Here is a 24,014-nt window from a genome sequence, read left to right on the forward strand (position 1 = left end):
CAGATAGTATTCAGATACAGTTCTCTCAGTTATAGGAGCCTTTGAACAAATGTGATTTATCTCTGATTCTTTCAACCTCTGCACTGGTTTAATGACTGCTTTGTGCAATCCTGCGAGCACCTTTGTACAGTTCACATGCTTTGTCATTGATTTGCTACTTTGGCCCCTGAAAGCTTCTTTTCCAAGCTAAGCATCTAATCTGAAGGCATGTTGGACTTGAAGCTCAGCTGGATCCTAATTACCTTGCTAAGTTCTTGCCACTCCTTTGGAAATCACTTCCAATCATGAGAACAGATAGTCATGAGACATCTTTGGGAGTAGGAACTTGCTGCAGTGAGTCTTAGCCATGGCCACTGTTCTCAGGCTTGTGTTATTTTCTCATCACATTATAGTTAGAGCTAGAGCAGCTGGAGGTATCACTAGAGCACCAATGCATTCTACATGGTGCAACATGCCTATGTCACCAACATCTGGACCTTGGTGAATTAGGATAGTTCCACCTTAAGGTATTATCTGGTATCTGTGTGCTTTGTTACATATATGTTCTGTTCAGTTCTTTTGTCTAAATATTTTTAAATATATGAGTTACTGAGAAAATAGTTATTGCTCTAAAAGGAAAAAAGAATACTTGATTATTGGGCTTTATTTTCTACTGTAATAGATTGTCACAAATTTCCTAACTTGAAAACAGCACAGATTTATTGGTTTACAGTTCTGTAAATTAGAGGCCCAACACAGGTTTCATTGGAGTAAAACCAAGGTGTTGGCAGAGCTAAGTTTTTTCCTGAAGGGGGAAAGTTCATTGCCTAAACTTTGCAGCATCTTGAGGCTGTCTATTCTCATTGACTCCTTTCCTTTCTTCCTTCAAAGTAACTTCTCACATTGCGTAACTCAGATGTCTTCTCCTGTCTTCCTCCTTTGTCAGTAAAGACCCTTATGAATATATTGGAGCTACCATAATCTCACCATCTAAAATTCAATCCATTAGCAACCCTAATTCCAGCTGCTACTTAATTCCCCTTTGCCATGTTACCTAGCATAATCCCAGGTTCTAAGGATTAAAATGTACATATCTTTCGGAACCATTATTCTACCTGCCACCTGAAGTAAACTAGAAACTGAAGAATCTATTACTTATTTTAAGTTAGGACCATCTCTTCAAGATTGTCAAGCCTTACTTACTAAGGGAGAACTAGCTGAATATTTGGAGTGCCCATTCCTTCAAAGTCACCTAGTCTAGACTTCTCTTTTTCATACTGGAGGAAGAAACGGTAATACCAATAAATATATGGCCAATGTCACAGCAAGGTAGTGTGGTAGGAATGAAATTATAAAAGCATAGAATAGATTGGCAGTATTGTTAACAGTATCATTGATCACTGGCAGTATCATTGATGTTCTGTAATTTTTATTTCTTGATAAGTTAATAACTTATACATTATAAGTGACTCATCCAAATTGATGACAGTTTATGCCATTAGTTTGGTGATCTATCTGTTATGCCCCTGCCTTGCTTGCTGGTAGGAATTGGGCCATAAGTTTTAACAACAGTATCATTTGTCAAAACCATGGTTGGAGTTTTGAAAAATAATTGAGGAGCTCTATGAGAGATCATCATCTCATAACTTTCTCACTTCTAGACTGGATTTACTGCCAAGTTATGGTATTTTAGTTTGTACTCTCAGTTCCTGGTCATTATCTTGAACTCATTAGATATTCTCCCTACTCTCCAACTTTTGTGTTTCAGAGGCTGTGTCATTGGGCCTACCTTCCATTTTAATGTCCCTGCTCTGCACTTTGGGGATGTTTCCTATGGTGAGTACTTCTACTTTAAATGTAGAGATTAGAGAAGGGTAGGGATATTTTTTGTCTCTGTATGGGAGGAAGAATATTTACAAAGCCTCTCTCTTACTGTTCTTTTATAGGTAACAGTTAAGAGAGCCTAGAATTGTTCTTTTCTTTCTCTGTGGCAGTGGCATTTGAATGTGAAAATAGTAGCTGTGTCCTGAGCACTCAGAGCTGTCAGACCTAGCTGTCTTCCCTCTTCCCACAGTGAGACAACAGAAGCTTTATGCTTCACTCCACTAGTTGAACATTCTGTATTCTAATAAATGCAGATTCTGATTTGCCCATCTGGCAGCAAAGCCACTGCCTCACGAAGATGCTCTCAAGTTGAAGGTGAACTCAGTGTATTGACTCAGGTGTTCTTTCGCTCCTCAGTGTTGGGATGTTACCATCTTGCCCAGTTGTTCTCCTGAGTAATTTCTCTTTTTCTAAGCTTCACCACTAATAAAATGATAAGAACAGTAACAACAGCAGTAGCAGAGGCTCTACTTATCCATTGTGTTTTGTATTTTAGTCATTGCTAAATGTATTATATATAGTGTTGCATTGAATTCTTTTAGTAATCCTATGAGGCAGTACTACTTGATGCCTCCAGTTTCAAACTGAGATCAGAAGAATTGAGATCTGCTTAAATTCATGTATGCTCACTGTTGCCCCCACTAAAGGGAAAAACTGGTTCTTAGATGGTAAGAAAACATACATGCACTAATGGCAAGTGTGTGTGTGTGTGTGTGTGTGTGTGTGTACCAATGATCATTCAAAGTTCAATTATCCTCATCAAAATAATTCTTTAGTACTAAATTTCTCATTAGGGAGACTGCAAATTTATTTTGAATCTTATTTCATGATTTAATTTAATTTGGTTTAAAATTAATTTACCTTTTTAAGTAAGTGATAATGGAAATAGAGGTTGTGAAATACTAACTGAAATATGTATGTATGTAATTTTTTCTATTTTGTTTCATTTTGAGTAGGCCCATCTACTTTGGGGAAAAATGGTTCTTTAGGAAAATTTTGTTCATAATGTCTGGTCAATTGCTTCAACACGAGGGTTATAACAGCTTTATTCAAATCACATTACATGTACAATACCTCCATGAACATCATATTGCATAAGGCACATAATGGAGGGAAATCTATGAAAATGATTTACAAGCATTTGCATGTTACTATAGTATAAGAAACTGACTGGAGACACTATTTTTATAAACTTGTATCATATATTTGAGTGATAGTTAGATTCTCCTGAAGGAAAATAAGTGTGATCTTCAACTTAAAATTCACCTAATAGACAAATAAGTGAAGCAGACTTCAGCCAAGTCCATGCAGGGATCCTGGCAACTGATGTATGTCAACAACACATCCTTACACAGCATTGCAATATAAAGCTACAAGAGAGGATGATCACACTACTGTCAGATATATTGTAGCAGCAAAAGACCAGAAAATATCACAATAAAATTTTCAAATTAATTCTTACTCATAATAGGACTTGTGATAAAACACTGTTGTCAAAGACCATCTCAGATTTGGTGGCATAGTTGGTGTCAGAAACACTTGAAATGAACCAAGACTCCCATATAGACCATGTTCATTTCCTAAACCTGAGTCTGAATTTTATGGATTTTGTATGTGTTTATTGATCTCCCATATTCTGAATTACTTCTGTGTATTACTACAAAAATATCACTTCACTTGCATGATGATCTGCAATACATTTGCCTTTGCTTTATGGAGTTTTTTTATTTTACTAGAAAAGCAGGAACCTTTTATATAAAAAAACTACGAATACCCCCCAAACTCTCTGTTGTAGTTTAATTTTTGACTTTGCATGTTGCTGAATCAGTTGAATACTCTCCATTGTTTAGTAGAAGGTTGTCATCTTCTAAATGATGGACCACCTTTTAAAATAATTTTATTGTTGGTTTTTTTTTTGCTGTGCAGCTTTTTGATCTGCAGCTGCTAATTTCTTCAAGAAGTCTTAGTAGAGGTTTTTTAAAATCAGGTAAAACTATGCAAATTAAAGGAGAATTGAATCTCTTGAGAATGTTGTCTTTTAAATCAGTAATTAAGTACTGGGAGAAATATGAGTTGCCTCTGAGAATCCTTGAACATTCTATCCAATCTTGTTAATTACTCTAAGAAAATAAAAATAGAATTTCCTTCGTTTATCAGGAAGAATATTACATCATTTGCAGAGAAACTGATGGGAGAAATTACGTTAAATGAAGTACGTTAGGCCCAGAGAGACAAAGGACACATGTTTTCTCTCATATTTGAAAGTTAAATATAAATTATAGAGAGAGACCTATATAGGATTATATCACATATACATATAAGCATATTAGCTAAAGTATGGTATATGCAGAGAATTCAAATGCTATAACTCCTTTGAGCAACTAACTTACAGTCTAACCAAATGAATACCAGGAAGCCCAAGGGGAGGGTGATAGGCCAAGAAAAGAGGAGGGGAGGAAATATAGTCATAATTAATATACACTATATATCCTCTGAAACTCGAAAAATTGTAGTGATAGTTGGGGCTGGAAGGGACAAGAAGGAACAATGAAAAGGGCAATAGACCAAAATGCACTGAATAGATCAAAATGACATACTGGATTGTAACCCCTTTGTAGAATAAAAATATATCAATAAGAAAAATAGCTATTGACCTTCTATCTTCTTGATAGTATTTGGAGGGAGCAGAGATGTCTAGAACTATAGAATACTTTCATTCAGAAGGAGATACAAAATTGGGTGCAGCCAGAAGCCTAAGAATACCATTCTTTTTTTTTTCTTTTTTCTTTCTTTTTTTTTTTTGCCAGTCATGGGGCCTGAACTCTGGGCCTGGGCGCTGTCCCTCAGCTCTTCAGCTCAAGGCTAGTGCTCAACCACTTAAGCCACAGCACCACTTCTGGCTTTTTCTGCTTATGTGGTGCTGAGGAATTGAACCCAGGGGCACATGCATGCAAGGCAATCACTCTACCACTGAGCCATGCTCCAGCCCCAAGAACACCATTCTTACTAGTAATCGTTCAGTCTTTAGCAAATGAATATCCCCTTCCTTAGGCTTCCTGACAAGCAATATCATATGGAATATTAAAAATCCTAGTACAGGGAATTTTTTTTAACAAGGAAGTTAAGATTAGCTTTCTTCTGTGTAAAGTTTCTGGCTACAGGGAAATAACCTGGCAATAGTTTGAAAGACTATGCTATCAATTAGCAAAATGTTTAGCCCATAAATGATCAGGTAAAATAAGGCATAGTTTCAAAAGTCGATCTTGGGCACATTTAGAAAAGTAATCATAGCAATTACATAATTGGGAAACTACCTTTGTAGCCATTCCTCTGGAGTTTCCAAGAATAACATTTCAAGAGAAGGTTGTTCAAGGTAGAAGAGCAAGGTTTACAACCAGTAGAAATGAATACTTGTGTTCTATGGCTATAGATAATTCTTCTTGCTCTGAAAGTGGTAGCAGATAGAATAACCACCTAGGGAATCAAAATTCAGAGTTCAGCTTATCTCTTGCCCAGCAAGGAGGATTCACATCTTAAAAGAAAGGAACATGAGTCTGTCTACCTGACAACACAGGAGAGCTGCATATAGTATGACAAAGTAGCTTTGAGGAAGGTGAAAGTTGGTGTTAGTCTCTGCCTGGATGATTAGCTTGCTCTAAAGCAGATCACCAAGTCTCTCTTGGTAGAGGTTATTCTTTGATATTTTTCAGCCAGCCCCGAGAGCATGATCCTTAGATAGGCCAGAACTAATTCTATCACCTTTTGGCAAGCTTTAGGCCACATAGTGGGGGGGAACACACACACAAGACTCTGCTTTCACACATGAACCAATAAATAAAAAAGGGCATGCATTTCAAGCAAAATCTGAAAGCAAAATATGCTTTTGCAAGACAACCCAGCAAACTAATACTGCAGGATCACTCTTTGGAAGAGGTGACAGTCAAGGGATTTATTGTGTCATCTACTAGTTAGCCTGTTGCATAATATTTATTAGGTTTTCTGTGGGGAGTTGTGGGTTGAACTCAGTACCTGAGCACTGTCCCTGAGCTTTTTGTTTTCACTCAAGCATTGCACTGTACCACTTTGAGCCACAGTGCCACTTAAAATTTTCTGGTGGTTAATCAGAGATAAGAGTCTCACTAATTTTCTGCCTGGGCTGGTTTTGAACCACTATGTTCAGATCTCAGCCTCCTGAGTAGCTAGGATTACAGGCATGACCCATTTGCACCCGTTCCTAACCTTACAATCATTAAGTAAATGCATGAAAGAATTAAATTGTTTACTGATGGAAAACAATGTATAGGGCAACTATTTGTAGCAACAATTTATTTAAAACCTGTTCATTGTTGGGTAGTTGCCAGAAGAGGTCAGTGGTCAAGGGAGGCTATTGGAGGAGGGCTTTTATTTCTCACCTCTTACTTGATTTTCTAGGGTTTCCTCATACCCTGATCTGTTCCCTGAATAACACATCTTTGATTCCTATGACCTATACATTGCGTATCCCTGGAGATGGCACTGGCCCAAAAAGTGTTCCAAGTTATGGGCAGATCTCAGACAACAGCAGACAGTCTTGGACCAGTGAAGAAACACCTGTAATAAAACCAAAGGAATTCACCATTGCTCCCAGCCATGGAACAATTCGCTCCCAGGCATTTGCTGCTATCAGGGTAAGTGCACAGCCTTCCAGCAATTGGAGGCTGGATTTCCAGGCAGCCTTTGAGAACAAAGTGACTGTCTAGGGCCAGTGGGAATGCGTGCCTCTCAAATCGTGGAACATCGGGTGTATGGGAGAAGAAACCAGACACAAATACACTGTACAATGGATTTGCATTGATCTGGATGGATTACCTTCACAGCAGTGGCTTCTAGTTATTTCTGGTGACAACTATCTATGAGATAATACACACATTGGTATTAATACAGAATTATAGAATTCATAATTAGAGTTTTCTTCCCTTCAGGCTCAGACCCTTTATACCAATAAATATTCAGATGACAGCCAGCTTACTGAGATTTGTAAAAATGAACCTGGACTTTATAGTCAACATAAATGTGATATTTTAACCAGTGCTTTGAATTTAGGTTCACAGGAAGAGCAGTGAGGAGGCTGCTGATCCCCACCCCCTAACCCCATACTTGGTCAGAAATCAGGATAGCACAGTGCCATAGTTATGGCCTGTGGTGCCAACAGCAAAATTACCTCACAGTTGGCTGAGAAGGGTTTATCTTACTTGCTTCACCAGTGAAGTGTAGCAATACTGAGAACTACTAAATTGAAATGACTTTATACTTTCTGGGAAAGAGAAAAAGGTAAGACTTCATAGCTAAGGTTGCTAGTTTTCTCTTCCGCCTTTACCACTGAGGATGTAATCCAGCTGTTGTCTTATCCCCAGGTTTGTTTTAAATGCTTCTTAATATCTTACCTCAAATCTATTCATCCTAAATCTCTTCTGTGGGGTTTTTCATCTCTTCCATGGTTTTCTCCTTCCAGTGAGGGTTGATGATATTATATACCACTTTTATCTTGCTACTGTAATCCATTTATTTCTTTTTTACGTAATAATGCTCAGCCTACCTGTTACCTGTCATTCTTTATGCCTTTCTAGATAGCCCAGGAAGGATTTTAAAGACATGCTACCCCTCCATCAGATTCTTCCAGAAACATTTGCTCTTCTTCCTTCTAACCACAGACCTGATATATAAACAAGAGGTTCTAGTCATACTTCAAGTCTCTTGATTTTCTCCAAGTCCAGGTTTTCTTTCCAAATCAATGACTTCATCTCTACTTTATTTTCTTGCATATTTCAAAAAGCTTTCTCTAAGCTACAATTTCCCCTCCTGATCTGCACTTCAGCCAGGTCTATGTGGATTCAAATTTGCATTCAGTGATTCCCTCTGCAACCAAAAAGATTTTTAATTAGTACCTGATACATAATTTATAGATAGAAAAGCCTTAACACAGGCCAGCAGCTGTGTTCTAGACTAACAAGTACCTCTTCTAGTACAAATCATTTTAAAGCAATTAAAAGTTGGAACAAGGTTTTCCAAAGTCTAAACATAAAGTCTGACAGCCACAAATAAAAGCATAGGTTAAAATGTTCTGGTCAGACAATGTCCTCAGATGGACTTTTCTTTGGAACTTCCTGTTTTCTGTTCTAATAATAAATATAGGGAAGGGAACGATTTGGGTAATAAAAGACTGATTTCTTATGACAGTTTCTGGATCCCATATGATTATTTTCTCATTTGTTTTGATGTAAGAGAAATTTCATTGTAGTGTTTTATCAGTATATTGAATTTTCATCACTCATATAGCCCTGAGATATAAGGAAAAATTAAATTGTAATGATTAAAGTTTGCTTTATATTGCTCAGACTTCATGGCCATTTTCCCTTTGTGTGGAAATATAACTTCTATTATTTAATGAAAAAACTTCAGAAATGAGCAAACTTATTTACTAACATCACTTCTGGCCTATGACAACACACAGTATGCCCTGACCTCACCATATAATAATGTGTTTAACTAAAAACCCAATATGTCACATATCTATAAAATACTTGGAAACTGCATTCATGAGCTTTGGTCTCCCCCTAGTTCCTCTTTGTACACAAAGTGAGAAGAACAATTCCTTACCTTTTCCTTTCCAGGTGACCTTATGCTCCAACACTGTGCAGAAATATGAGTTGGCATTGGTGGTAGATGTGGAGGGCGTTGGAGAAGAAGTGCTGGCGCTCCTCATTACAGCCAGGTAGCCCTCACCTGTTCCTCTCTTCTGGAATCCTTCCCCCCTCCCCCAACCGCCTCCATCCCTCCTCCAGGCCCTGTATTGGGCTGCTTCCCAGAAGGCAGCTCACCTGCTAGCCAGAACATTCTTCCTTCTTGGGAAAGAAAACTAAATTGAATAGTCAAAGGACAAAGCTTTAGGACAACAAATATTTAGAGAAGCATCTTTGGTAACAGTAAGAAGGTGTGGGATGTGTGTGTGTGTGTGTGTGTGTGTGTGTGTGTGTGTGTGTGTGTGTGTGTGTGTGTGAATACACATGTGCACTTGTAGTGCTCCCTGATGAGTCTTCAAACTAAGTTTTGGAAGGAAGAAGTGATGAAATGCTGTTTTTTGTTTTTTTGTTTTATCTTTCAAGATAGTACTCCAAATCCATGTAGCATGAAGACACTGCTCTCAGTCCTTCAGTGAAAGAACCATTTAGCCAATACGTAAATTTCTAGAATCCAGGTCTCTCATGAATCTTGGGAAGATATACATTAACAAAGGTGCAGATGTGCTAGTAGGTGGGGAGATCCCAGCTGGCCCTATTTCACAGTCTTGGGCTTGGATAAAGGACAAGTAACAGCCCCAAAAGAACTTGAATCTGTATTGCCTGAAGCTACTTAGTATTTCTTCTAGGCCTAATTCCTTTTTCATTTGATTAAAAAGAGAAAAGCCCCTCTGATTTGGTCCACTCTATCGACAAGTTTGCCTTTTATTCTGGTCTTGGATTTCTTTTCTATGCATGCTTATTTCAATATGCTGCAAGCTCCTTTTCCTGTCGCTATCAATAGGAAATCTTAGATTACAAACATAATAATGATGGTGCGTTTGTACTAAAAGCATGCTCTATGGTTATGGTTCTCAGTCCCAGGGTTTCAGGCAGCAAAAAAATTAGCTTTGAGAAAGTCATTGGGTCAACTCGATAACTGCCATTCCAGCTAAAAATGGACAGTCATCCTGTATTCAATAACAGGCTTCAAGTGAAAGCATTCCTTTTATATTATTACTTATGGTGTTATCTGCAGACACTGCTCACTGACTCTCACCTGAAGAGTTGCTTTGAGGATTTGCACCCCAAAGTGACTCTCTCAGCGAGCCAGTATGACACTAACCATGCCCTCGCCCCAGGTCCACCTCCTCTCACTTCACACTTAGATGATGCTGGGTCATGCCCTCAGTTCACACTTTCTCTGGATTGTCCTGCCACCCCAAGAAGCATAATAATGCCAATCGATCCCTAGAATGGCTTTCAATTTACCTATGAGAGTAGTAGGACCCTGACAGAGAACACAATTGGCCCAAAGTAACAGAGGTTCTTTGTGAGGTCAGCATTGAACCTAGGTCTGTCTAATTCAAAAGTCGCAACTCTTCCCCATAGCACTGCACGCAGTAGCAATGACATAGGGCAGGTTAGACACTGAGAGCTACAGACACAAAATAAAACCCAACTCACCTAATGAGAGACTAACTGCCAACATGGGACTCCATCTCCTCTCATCACTGTACACAGCTCTCCACTTCCCAACCCAACCCCCTGTATATCAGACCCAGTATCACAGCACTAGTTCTAGACTGAGCAGCTGCCCAAAGCCAACCTACTCAAGACAATTGTTCTGCATAGGAATTAGAATTATTAATTAGCTATTCTTATTTATTATTAGTTATTAGTTATTTAGATGGTGTGATCTGTTGGTAGTCTTTGGGGGACTTTCTGCCTGACCAAAGCATAGCTATTTAGGACCCCATGCTGGTAGTAATCACCCCATTCATGGAAATAGACCCACAATCCCAAGGAACTTGTATCATGGTACTTTAGCAAGAGGAAGACCAAACTGAAAAACAGTGGAAATGTTAGTGACTGTTCACTACAGACAGCTGTTTAATGAGTTCTACTGGTAGTTCTTTTCTGATTAGAAAAAAAATAGTGACTGGAGACTAAGAAAGATGTCAGGAGAGAATATTTGAGCATGATTAATGACAATGACAAATAGATGCAGATAAGGACTCTTCAGTCTCTATAAACAAGTTCTCTATTTTGAATTGTTTGATGGGCTCCTTTGAGCAGGTGTGTTGTACCTGCCCTCCAACTGGTTGATACGGAGGTGAACTTTGGGCGCTGCTTCCTAAAGTACCCCTTTGAGAAGACAATCCAGCTTGTCAATAATGACGACCTCCCAGGATGTTATGCCGTCCTGCCTCAGGTGAGCGACTTTCTCCTTTGGTGTTCTCCCATTGGATTCCTTTCATGAAAAAGAGAGAGAGAGAGAGAGAGAGAGAGCTTTCTGACGAGTCACAGTTCCAAACACATGACCTTATGTAATCCTGATTTTTAACCCTTGGATAAACTAAGCATGGGGCTATAAAACCACAGCTGGATTGCCATCTGCATGAGTGAGCAGCTGCAGGTATAAACAGTTGTTAATTTCCCAGGGAAATTGCCCTTGATAAAGAAGGAAAAGTGTCAATTAAGCCAGCATGCAAAAGTGCACCTGCAAATAATTGCCTGTGAATTAACCAAGCATGGGAAATGAGCTGGGGGTTTTCGTGTATGCCCATGGCTGTGATTCGAACAGAATCACCAAGATAGAGTAATGCAGTATTTATAAATGGACTTGTTGGACCAGAAGGCCTAGCAGTAATACAGGAAGAGAAAGCAGGAATTATCTCTTAATGTCTTTTGAAATGTGTCCGTCCACATGCCTCTACACCTGTCTGAGTGGGTGACTAAGCAGTTCACATATGGGCAAGACTAGAATAATGGGAGGTTAATAATGATGTACAATTTACCAAAAATGCACTTGTTTTAAAGTGCAGTTGTATAAGTACAGTAATCTAATATAAATTTATGCAAAAAAGTCAATGGAAGCTTTATACGGCTTCAAGTTCAATATGAGTTAAAAGAGCTTTAAAGGACCCAGAGACCCAAGGCAAGTTTAGGATGCATCAGAGAAATACAGCTTTAATGGGAAATGCATATTTTTAATGGGAACTTGAAAAATGTGTCATGTTTGGAGTAACCAGAATGTGGCTCATGTCATCTCCAAATCTAAATCATAAAAGGAGCAATCTCATGTTTAACCTGCAACAGAGAAGATTTAGCTGGGATAAAGCAGTTACTTGCCTCTAGTGAAAGGGTCTTAGGTAAAAAGGAATTTAGAATTACTGTGTGGGTCTCTCTGAAACAGAAGCAAGAACCAAGGGTCTAGTTTTGAGGTAGGCCTAACACACAGATGCTCCATAGGAAGATAGGCTGGCCATGCATGGTACACTGGCATCTCAAGAACTCAGGGGCAGAGTCTGCATCTGAGGTCATAGAAGCAATCTCTATACAACAGAGCTAGAATGAGACACTTGGGAGAGAATTTTAGGGGAAGCTAGTCAGAAGGTGAATATGGTCAGAGTACTTTACAGGCATGTATGTAAATGGTACAATGAAACCTATTGGAGTTGTTTTGGGGAAAGTGATATATGAGAGAGGATAACAAGAGTGGAGTTTGATCAGGATACTTTGCATGCATGCATGGAAATATCACAATGAAATCCCCCTTGTGTAACTAATAGATGCTAATATCTTTTTGTAAGAAATACATATGCAATATGCATATTTTGCAATATTCTAAAAGGTCAAAATTAATTTAAAATCTCATTAGAAGCAAAATACTAACATTTGGATAAAGAGAGCATTGCTGATTTTTCCCTTTTCTTCCAGCCCCAGAAGCATGGCCAGAGCAGTGTTGCACAGAAAGGTAGAATGTGATCGGGCCATGCTAGGCCATACCAGAAAGATGGGATCCTGCAAAAGAGTAGAACCCACATGCTCTGTCATTATCCCAAGGAGCTAAAGTTCTTAGAAGTGTTTCTCAGGATTACCCAAACCTGATTGACTTCGAGATATTTTTTACGTAGTTGTACAAAGGGATTTCAAGTCCCTAAATCAGATAATGAGGACAATGTCACTCCTTGATCAATGCCACCCTGTCCATTGTTCTCTGACTTTGGGATTTTTAAAACTTTATTCATTTGTTGTTGTTGTTGCATGAAAACTTGTAATACACTGGAGAACAGGGGTCTAATTGATTCATCCATCCATTCATTCATATACTCATGTAAAAAAAACATGTATTAAGTATATGTTTGGGGACTAAAACTGGACATGTAGAGAGCAGTAGCTGGGCTCTGCCCAAACAAATCTCTAGCCATGGAGTAAAGACTTGCAGATGGTCTGTGCTGTCAGTGCCTGCTGTGGGAAAGGGCCTTACAGTGTACTCCCTAAGAGCAGAGGCAAAAATCCCCACCATAGAGCTTTAGAGGTGCCTGAGGTGAAGAAAACCCATGAAGGATGTATCAGGGAAGGGAACAGCATTCTAGGAAGAGGAACCAGCATACATAGGATTGGAGGTGGAATGGAGCAACCTGTTCTCAGAAAGGTGTGATAGTATGGCCTCTGTTAATGGAGTACAAAGGGGCAAGATGACAGGGAATGAAGCATGATGTGAGGGGGACCAGGTTAAGAACTTGGTGTGAAAGACTGCTGGCCTACTCTCATTCATGTGGTAGATCCTTTCTGCAAATTGCTGTGATGGGTACCTTGACTTTGGCCTCCACTTGACCAAACTCTTTTGTGGCTAAATCAAGTACTCATCACCTTGGACTTTCTTAAAAATGAGGCATTCCTGAAGACTTCCCATGAACTAAGGACAACTTTTACTTCAAGATAAATGAATATGACATTTGCTCCTTGCCTTGAATGGCTTTCTTACCCTTGGCTTGTCTTTCTCCAGGTTTATGAGAACTCGCCTACTGTGCTGCTTTCCAGCTCTAGCCCCTGTGGGATCATCTCTCCCCATAGCACTGTACATATACCACTGACTCTGGAGACTCAGGCTATTGGAGAACACGGGTCCAAGATTTATATCTCCATTTTTGGGAGCCAGGACCCCCCTCTGGTGAGAGCCAATTCTCAGAACTACAGTTGAAACCACGATGCTTCTTATCAAGTATTTCTAAAGTCTTCCTTTCAGGAACATACCACAGTCATATACCCTCTAGTATTTGTAGTTTTACATTTTCTTTCTGCAATCATGAAATACCATGATATCGGGAATCTATTTGCAGAGACATTAAAGGTAGTAGGATTTTATAGCAATTGGTCTTTAGCCTAATTCAAGTATCAGAAGACACACACACACACACACACACACACACACACACACACACACACACACACACACACACATATACTTGGCCCTTCTTCATCTGTATACTTAACAAATGATATGGAAGGTTGAACCAAATCTTGAGTCTCTGATGAGGCTCTGTATTCCTGGACATTTGGTAAACTTAGAGCTGGGTGGTGATGTCAATCTACATTTGTTTGAAGTGATTCTGATTGCTTTCAGAGATAGAGAATGTCCATCCATTGGCCATATAAGGCCAATAAAATTATTTCTAATCCTGCCAAGGCAACCACAGAGAAGACCAGAAATTCAATAAATCCTAGTACTTTTTAATAAGTTTTTTATTGTGAAAATACTGTACAGAGGGGTTACAGTTACATGAGCAAGGTAATGAGTACATTTCTTAACAAGCATTGTTGCCTCCTCCTTTGTTTTTCCCCTACCATCCCTTCCCTTCAACTTCCACAATTACACTCCCCTTTTCCCCCCCATCTAAATTGTAAAGTTTGTTGTTCAACCTAGTGTCTTGTACATCTCATTGTTACAATGGGTCAACCTGTAGTACTTTTTAAATAGCAAGATAAATGTTGATACCAGCTAGCAGAGGTGGTTCCCCACCTCTGGTAGGATTTTACTCTTAATTCTTCCCTATAAGATGCCATATATATGTGGCCTGACTTACAAAGCATCATCAGAAAGGCAGGTCAACCCAAAATTTGACATCATATCTCCTTCTCTGCTCACTATTACACCACTACACCCTGTAGGTTCAGCTTACGAGGAGGACAGACAGTGTGCTATAAAAGACAAGGGCCCATCTTCTCTGGCACACATAATGCCAAGTGGATTTTATGATCCACCTGCACAGTTGTGTGCAATACCCTCCCTCCAGTAAAGTGACAGAACAAAGACTCAAACCAAATCCAATCTGATGCTGAAGCATCGCTGTGAACTCCATCTCTGAATGTTGTTGAAGGAGGAGAGCTTTGTGTGACAGAGCAGCCCTCTTTATTGCCCCTTAGTGTGGGCTCAGGGGAAGATGACCATCCCTAGGGAGGAATTCTAGGCTATATTCTAAATGTCCTGACCCTAAATGGCCATCTGTGCATCCCTTTGATCACAGAGTACCAGTTCCCATAACCATGATTTTATGACCCTGCTAGCTGATCCTGTTTCCTCCTCTTGCCTGGAACATAGGTTTGTCAGATAAAGAGCATTGGAGAAGGCCCGGTCATCTACATACATCCTCATCAAGTTGATTTTGGCGAAATCTATGTCTTAAAGGACTCTACGAGGATCCTCAGCCTATCCAATCAGTCCTTTATTCCTGCATACTTTCGGGCATACATGGTGAGTAAATTATGGGTTGTCACGTGATGAAAACAGATCGTTGTCTTATGGATGGTATATGCACTATGTCTCCAAAGTAAGCACCAGAAAGCAGAGATTTGTATGGCTAAACTGTGTTAAACTGTGTCATCCCAACCCCAACTTTCTTCTTCTTATATTCATTTTGTCCACCAAGAAACACAATGTGCATATCTTTTGGTAAGCAGATACCTTTCATATAATCTCAGAAGAAGATCCTTCACAGTAATTCAGTTCTTTCACCAGCCCAGTCTCCTGACCTTTGAAGAACAACTCTTAAATATCTCTCTGTAAATGGAAGCATTTCCCTTAATGGGAATACTCATAGCTACAAATTTGTTAGTATGTTTATTCTATTTTGATTCCCTCTTCCTTCTAGAGTATTTAAGGTTTGTAAGGATGTATGAAATACAAGATAATGTTTTCTAAAAGCAGGAAGTAAAGGAAACAGGCAAAGCAAAGACAGATACAAGGAGAAATGTGTTTTTTAAATGAGTCTCTTATTTCTGTGTACTTTATAATGACAAATCTCTTAAACTACAAAAGCAAAGGTATTATAAAGGAATGAGGATTGTTTACAGACTTTGGGAATTTCTGATCTAGGACTCAAAGTACCCTTAATTATAAAAATGGTTTTTATAAATTTAAATATAAAACTTTAACTGCTTTAGCCCTCTTTCTGTCCCCAAATTGTTGCCATTTGAATGACAGTTAACATTTAGGTTCAGCATTTGTAGATTCTGGGGGATCAAATGTAATTAATTTTATAAAAGTAATTATGAAATGAATGAGGTGATACTTTTCTGCTGATTTGTAATAGCTAACCAAACATTGGTCCCACTTAGCAGGTACTTATTTTTATCATGATTTATCTTTATTAGCATTTTACTTTTTCCTTACAAAGGCTGCCATTTCTTTTTTGGTACATTTTTATTGTAAAAATGCTGTACAGAGGGGTTACATTTATATGAACAGGTAGTAAGTATATTTCCTATTGAGCATTGTTGCCTCCTCCTTTGTTTTCCCGCCTCCACAACTACCACCTCCCCCCAACTGAAGTTGTAAAGTTCATTTTCAACATAGTGTTTTGTATATCTCATTGTTACAATGGGTCAACCCTATATCCTTATTTAAGCATTTTGTTTTTTCCCTTCCCCTCCCCGAATTAGAGAAGTGTATATACAAGATGCAGGGCATCGACATCAAATACAGAGGGGGAGGAACATACAAGGCAACAAAAAAAATCACACGGTACATTATAAATATGTTAGAAACAATAGCAAGAAAGAAAAAAGATATTTCTATCCCTTTCTTGGGGTTCATTTTGCTTAACATCATCTTATATTGTCATACGTACATAGCTTTTGGCCTTTTCTGCTTGTCCTACACATGTACTAGTTATTGCAGATAAGGGAAACCATGGGACCTATGTTTCTTTGGGCCTGGCTTTCTTCACTTAATATAATTTTTTCCAAGTCTTTCCATTGCCTAACAAATGGGGCAATGTCATTCTTTCTGATGGAGGCATAGAATTCCATTTTGTGTGTGTGTGTGTGTGTGTGTGTGTGTGTGTGTGTGTGTGTGTGTGTGTAAAACACTTTTTCTTGATCATTCATCTACTGAGGGGCATTTGGGTTGCTTCCATATCTTAGCTATGGTAAATAACGCTGTGATAAACATAGTTGTGCTGGTAGCCTTAGTGTGGCCTTGTTTGTGATCATTTGGGTAAATGCCCAAAAGTGGGATTGCTGGGTTGTAGGGGAGCTTTATGTGTAGTCTTTTGAGGGACAAGTTTACACTCCCACCAACAATGCAGTGTAGGGTTCCCTTCTGTCCACATCCCCTCCAGCATCTGTTGTTATTAGAGTTCTTGATTATAGCCGTTCTAACTGGAGTGAGGTAGAATTTCAATGTTGTTTTGATTTGCATTTCTTTCATGGCTAAAGTGGTTGAGCATTTCTTCATGTGTGTATTCTTATTTCCTCTTCCTCTTTAAGTCTTTAGCCCACTTATCAGGTAGTTGTTTCTTTGAGGATTTGTTGTTGGGGGATTTAATTTTTTGAGTTCCAAGTTGTATGGCTAGTGAAAATCTTCTTCCAACCCATGGGTTTTTAATTGATCTTGCTAGCTATGTCCTTTGAACGGCTGCCATTTTTAACACCTAAGTTCCAACACAATCACAATCCTGCTCCAGCGCTTTGTAGATCTTGTGTAAAGAATTTGCTTACAAATGGTTAAAGAAAGAGCCTGTAGAGAACACATTTTCTCTAGTCGTCACCCAATTAGTTGATGAACAGGATGTGTTCGGTAGAAATAATGAGGCCTTGTCGAAGAAATATTGCTTCCTAGTGTTCACAGTAGAGAGGAAAAGCATCAGCATCTGAGGGTAGGCACTGCAGGGCCTTACAGATGACAGAGGAAGGAAGGAGGCAGGTAATCCAAGGAAGCTTAATACATACACAATACTAACCCTTTTAATTCTCAAAGGGCTACAAAATTCCACATTCTTAATTTATTTTTTATTATCCTTTAATTGTGCAAAGGGTTTTTTAATTGGTATGTCATTGTGAGTACAATGTATCTTTGTCAGTGTCACTCATTTCATTTTTTCCATCTCTTTCAACTTCACCCATCCCTTTAATTTACCTTAATTTCCTATATGTACATTGAATATTATGACTTCTTTGCTTGCCCTTCCTCTCTCCATTTGTCTGCCTCCTTTTCTTTGGCCCTTCTCCCAACAACACATGTTCCAGCTTCCACATTTCACTTTTTATGGCAACTTTTGGTATATATCAAGAAAACAGAAAATGGGGCTGGGAATGTAGTTTAGTGGTAGAGTGCTTGCCCAGCATGCATGAAGCCCTGGGTTTGATTCTCAGTACCACATAAACAGAAAAAGCCGGAAGTGGCACTGTGACTCAAGTAGCAGAATGCTAGCCTTGAGCAAAAGAAGCAGGGATACCACCCAGACCTGAGTTCAAGCCCTAGGACTGGCAAAAACAAAAAGAAAACAAAGTGCATGAAGGATCCATTAACTAATGTAAGCTGTGTCCTGAATGACCCAATTGGCTTATTAAAATAGGATATTTTTCCTTTCCACAAAGTTTTCATAATTCTATCTTTCAGTTCTTGAATGTTTTCTTAAGCCAGTTTCAAATTTCCAAATGTGTGATGTAAATGATGTACTGTAGGGTGTGATTTTCCCTCCATCTGCTCCTGGAGAACTGGTATTTATTGAGTTATAGCATGAAATTAGTCAAGTGTAGTTCTCACAGGGGCAAATTAAATTGCTTTCATATTTCAGCTGGGATTTTTGTGGATTTCCAAGCAAATACATATTGATGTTATTGAAATTGAATTATGCTAACTTGGAAACTAACTACCGTGGGAAGACACTGATGTCCATTTCAACCTGATACCATACTAAGCCTTCACATTCACTAACAGTGATTATTGAGAATCTCAGTTAATAGTTGCTTGTCTCCTAAACTAAGCTTGCTATAGGCAACAAGTGCCGAGTGATCTTTCTTTTTGCTGGCTGTCCTGACAGAAAGGGTTATTCTCTTTTCTCTCTTGGCTGTCAATGAATGTCATCCCTTCCCAGATGCGGCCCCTGTGGTCAGCCATCTGCTACTTGGCTTCACATGTGGCCACCCATCATGGCAGCCACTGTGATTAAGTTCTCTCTTGGCAAGGAAACTTGCCAAGCCAGAGTGGTCAGAGAAGGTGGGAGGCTGGAAACACCTTTTACAAAGTTGTTGGGAAGACCAGTGACACAAAACAAATGTGAACTTCACAGAAAGAGAAGTTTGGCATAGGTAGGTGTCAAAACAAACGTTTTCTTTACAAAACTGATAGTTAGACCCCCTTAATCTAATATGAAGTGCAGAAACAGAGGGGGATTTATATCTGTATATATTATTCCATTAAAGTTTCACTTATCCTGAGTGTAAAATAAATTGATTCTCGTAAGGAAGAGTACTCGGCCTGGCACAGTGTGTCACCTTGGCTTTGGAACATGGAGAACACCAGCTTGTCCTGCAAGTTGCCAGAGAAGTGACTTATTTGGAACAATAGAGTTAGCTCCCTCTGGTTTGGAGGGGTAAAACTATCCACATGGGAGAACAGATTGTGGAAAGACCCTTTTGGAAGAGAATGGATTCTGCTTGTCCACAGAGGGCTCTCTAGGGAAAAGAAATTTCTCAGCAGAAATGAAGTAAGAATATGGCAGGGCCCTGAGGACCTCAGTACTGGGCTGGAAGAGAAATGACTTATTTTCCTGGGTTTCTTTAGGTAGACAGAACAAGTGCATTGCACTGTACTTGTTTATAAGCATCTGGAATCCTTTTATTCATCCTCCTAGCTCTAGTTTGGCTTTGGATACAGTGAGCTCAAAACCCTGGGTTCAGATGCCAGTAATCCCTGGGGTTACCTGGTACTGAGACCCCTTTGCAGTGGTCTCTGCCTCTGTGATCTGAAGGGAGAGGCCTTTGTTGTTTGATATTTAAAATTCCTAGACTCTGGAAAGAGGAATCCTGGTGCATCCATTGAACACAGTTCTTTTAAAACATTTTTTTTTCTTGGTCACATCCCAGACCCAAACATCATGATATGGCAGTCAAGGAAGTCCTGAACACCTCCCCTTCAAATCCTCAACCACTGGGTAATTTCCTTACTTCCTTAGGGACTTGCTTTCTCTTTCTATATGTATTTGTTTATAAATCTCTTTAAATGACAACAGTCTCTGCCCGTACCTGGTTGATAATTATTATGACATTAATTATGGCTAACATTTATTTAGTTCTAATGAAATAACTCAATCATCTCATTCTTGAGACCCATATTTTAAAATAGCTCTTTTGCATTTAATCACAGAAATAGCTTGATTCCAGAGGGTCAGGGACTATGTACATTTAACTTAATTTTTTGTATTATACAGTGCCTTGAATTGATAGGGCAAGAGCCCTATCAGTTGGACCATGCCTCCAACCTTTAACATATTTTAATAAAGAAAAACTCAAGAGCTACTCCAGTTACATTCTTTTGAATTTGTTGAAACTGACCTTTGGCATTAATGGTTACTGATAAAACAATTCTATTAGTCTGATTATTGTTCCTTCATGAGTAATTTGACGTTTTCTTATTAGCTGATATTAAGGTCTTCTTATGCTTGATTTTATAAATTTCTCTCTAGTGTATCAGAGGACTTCAGCCTTAAATTCTGGAAAGATGTTTACCCATTATTTCAGATTTGCTACTTTGAGGGGACACACACATACATGCACACACACACACACACACACACACACACACAGAGAGCTGTATTTGTACTAGTACTAGTATTTTTTTTTGTTCTATCCTACAAATCATTTTTTTTTGGGTCCGGTCATGGGGTCTGAACTCTGGGCCTGAACGCTGTCCCTCAGCTCTTCAGCTCAAGGCTAGCGCTCTACCACTTGAGCCACAGCACCACTTCTGGCTTTTTCCTTTTTGCTTATGTGGTGCTGAGGAATCGAACCCAGGGCCTCTGTCATGCAAGGCAAGCGCTCTACCACTGAGCTACTTTCCCAGCCCCTACAAATCATTTTTATTTCTTATAAATATTTTACCTCTCCATCTTTCCTTCCTTTATGCATCCTTGATGATGTGTTCTAATTTACAAATTTTGTCTTGATCTTTGGCAAATCTAAAGTTTATCACATCTGTCTACATTTTCAATTTAATGTCATTGGCCGTATTGTTCACTGGCTGTATTTTTAACACTCAAATTTGTAATTGGTTATTTATTGGTTACATGTCATAGTAATTTTTTAATTCTTCGTTTTATTATATATATTATCCCATTCTTCAGCTCTTTGAGGATCTCAGGTGCACTTCCTAATCAATTTCAGTTTGTGATATTAATTGCTCAAAAATAAATTAGTTACCTGATTGTTTATAGCTGTTCTTCTGAGTGTTTGGAATTTCAAATTATAAATGAATCTGGCATGAAACATGTTTGTCTCCCATTCTCAGTGCTCACAACTTTCCTTTCTGGCATTTTTACATTTGCCTTCACACTGATAGTGGTCACTAGTCCAGAATCAAGTCTTGAGCTAACTTTTCCATGCAGACATTAGAGAGAAAGTCTGGTTTAGTCAGGCCAGTGACTACGGGCTTTCTCTATCTCACTACCCTATGTTCACCCCCAGTAACATAAATGTGTGCACTATACAGACTCGAGAACATCACAGCTTATTCAGGTTTCTCAGGCACACAGGAGGCTGCCTTGGCTAGGAACGCTGGCCTGTGTTCCTACAGGATCTGTCGTTCTCCTTTGACATGCCGTTACTGATTTCAGAATCTGGAAGCCTACCAAGTCTGTAGCTTAAGACCTCTCTTTTCCATTTGTGGTCCATATGATGTATCTCATTTTTAATACAATTATTCCTAGCTCTTCATTCTAAAAAAATTTTTGGAGGGCTAGGATGTAGCTCAGTGGCAAAGCGCTTGCCTAGCAAGTGCAATGTCCTGGGTTCGATCCCCAGTACCAAAAAAAAAAAAAAAAGAAAAGACAAAATATTTTTAGAGTATTGGTTTGAATTTAGGGCCTTGTGGTTCTTAGACAGGCACTCTACTACCTGAGCTACCATCTTAGCTCCATGTTTTTCAATATTTCATCACAGCTTTCTATATAATAGAGTAAAAGATTCATTTTAAAACTTAAACTCATTGATCCTTTTAACTACTTTTTTTCTGGTGCATTCACAGCCCATGTTGCTTTATTGCTAAAAGTGTGTACACACACACACACACAGAGAAGTGCAGAGTTTCCAAGGAATAGTTTCTTCTTCATAACGCCCAAACATGCATAGATTAAAAAAGCAAACATCATCTTCTATACCAATGGAGCAATAGAGAACATGTAGACCAAGTGTGCTTAAAGGAGAGTAAATTAAACCTTTGTGAAAGATACCCCAATATTAATCCTTTTAATTACAGAGAAGTGACTGTTTTTCAAAAACTAGAACTGATCATTTGGGTAAATTCCCAGAAGTGGGATTGCTGGACCATAAGGGAACTCTATGTGGAGTCTTTTGGGGAACCGCCATACTGCTTTCCAGAGTTGATGAACAAGTTTACACTCCCACCAACAGTGCAGTAGCGTTCCCTTTTGACCACATCCCCTCCAACATCTGTTGTTATTAGAGTTCTTGATTATAGCCATTCTAACTGGGGTGAGGCGGAACCTCAATGTTGTTTTGATTTGCATCTTTTATGGCCAGAGAAGTTGAGCATTTCTTTATGTGTCTATTGGCCATTCTTATTTCTTCATCAGAGAAGTCATTCTTTTAAGTCTTTAGTCCATTCATTAATGGTGTGGTTTTTCTTTGAGGATTTGTTTTTGGGGAAATTAACTTGATCACAATGGCCAAGATTAATAAAAAAACTAAAATAAAACATAAAGAACGAAAAGAAATACATTCTAGGTGCCAGTGGCTCATACCTGTAATCCTAGCTAGCTACTCAGGAGGTTGAGATCTAAGGATCACAGTTTGAAGCTAACCCAGGCAGGAAAGTCCATGAGACTCTTTATCTCCAATTAAAGACCAAATAGATGGAAGTGAAGCTGTAGCTCAAGTGGTAGAGTGATAGCCTTGAGCACAAAAGCTCAGGGACAGAGCCCAGGCCTTGAGTTCAAGCCCCAGGACCAGCACACACACACACACAAAAAAAAAAAAAACAGAAAAAGAAATATATACTATGAGGATTTTGAAAGGGGTGATATTGATCAAGATTTATTGAGTTCATATAAACTTCTTTTTTACATGGAAACTCCTTTGTACAACTACTTAAAGATAACAACAGAAAAAACAGAAAACTATATAAATATATATACATATATATGTACTAAGATCTTGACTAATCAAAAAGTAAAAATAAAAAAACTAAAACACCCAAAAGTGAAAATGTGGCTTAAGTAAGAAAGAGCACTCGAGCTGAAGCAGAAAAAGAAAAAGCCAAGCATGAACAAAAGAGCCTGGGAACCAGCACAAAATAATTAATTAACTAATTAATGGCCATTCCAGAATGGATTAGGGCTCTTGCTGAGTCATGCCAAGTCACCCATTTAGTGACAAGAGGATGTCAGTGAGTAACATCCAGAGAGTTCCAGAAGCAAAAGTTTGAGATGCTTACTCCATATCCCACCTGAGACCTTTGTTCACTTTGGCAAAGCTAAATGTGAAACCCAGAAAACAAATTCCTGAGGCCAAATTGATTATAAAGCACAGTGAGAGAAGGGAAGGTATTGACTGGACCTTAGTTAACATGATGGGCAGCACCTTCCCAGAATTTAGAGTGACAATTCTACTGGCTGACTATGATTAGTTTGAGAATAAACTAAAGTCAAAATGAAAGGAGGGGATTTGGTTCCCTTGTCACTAGGGAGTTGTCCAGAAAATAAATGATAAATGAAACATATTTAGGGGTTTTTTTCATGTCCTAACAAACCTATCTATCTCCATTCTGCCTGTCTCAGATTTTAATTAATTAGTTTTAGTGAGTTGTTTTTCCTATTAATTGTTATTCCAATATACAGTTAGTGCCTGTCATCACAAAAGTTTAAGATGAAACTCTTCTTAAGGTCAAATGTGGGAGGTTTTTTTCCTTCTAATCCTATCTTCCTTCCTGAATGAAAATTTATAACTTCTTCCCCTAAACCAGCATCAGCATTGGCCCAACTCAGGTCACTTTTAAGAGCTGGTCACTACCGTCATTACAACTAAATCACTTACTTGCCTATTTCATGCCCTAGTGGTAGTTAGTCATAATTCAACATGAAGTCAGTTCCA

The 24,014-nt window shown here is 38.8% G+C and overlaps 1 protein-coding gene across 1 annotated transcript in view; it reads left to right on the top strand.

Annotated features, from left to right (window-relative positions):
• Hydin (HYDIN, axonemal central pair apparatus protein) overlaps positions 1-24,014 on the top strand; it is a 235,242-nt gene that overhangs the window by 78,712 nt on the left and 132,516 nt on the right. Inside the window, exons 12-17 of the mRNA XM_013012798.1 lie at positions 1,748-1,815; positions 6,295-6,530; positions 8,514-8,614; positions 10,698-10,833; positions 13,414-13,578; positions 15,007-15,159. Coding sequence (XP_012868252.1) covers positions 1,748-1,815; positions 6,295-6,530; positions 8,514-8,614; positions 10,698-10,833; positions 13,414-13,578; positions 15,007-15,159 — 859 coding nt within the window. The remainder of the gene's footprint in view (positions 1-1,747; positions 1,816-6,294; positions 6,531-8,513; positions 8,615-10,697; positions 10,834-13,413; positions 13,579-15,006; positions 15,160-24,014) is intronic.

Source organism: Dipodomys ordii, unplaced genomic scaffold, assembly GCF_000151885.1.
Source record: "Dipodomys ordii isolate 6190 unplaced genomic scaffold, Dord_2.0 Scaffold18, whole genome shotgun sequence".
NCBI classification, from domain to species: domain Eukaryota; kingdom Metazoa; phylum Chordata; class Mammalia; order Rodentia; family Heteromyidae; genus Dipodomys; species Dipodomys ordii.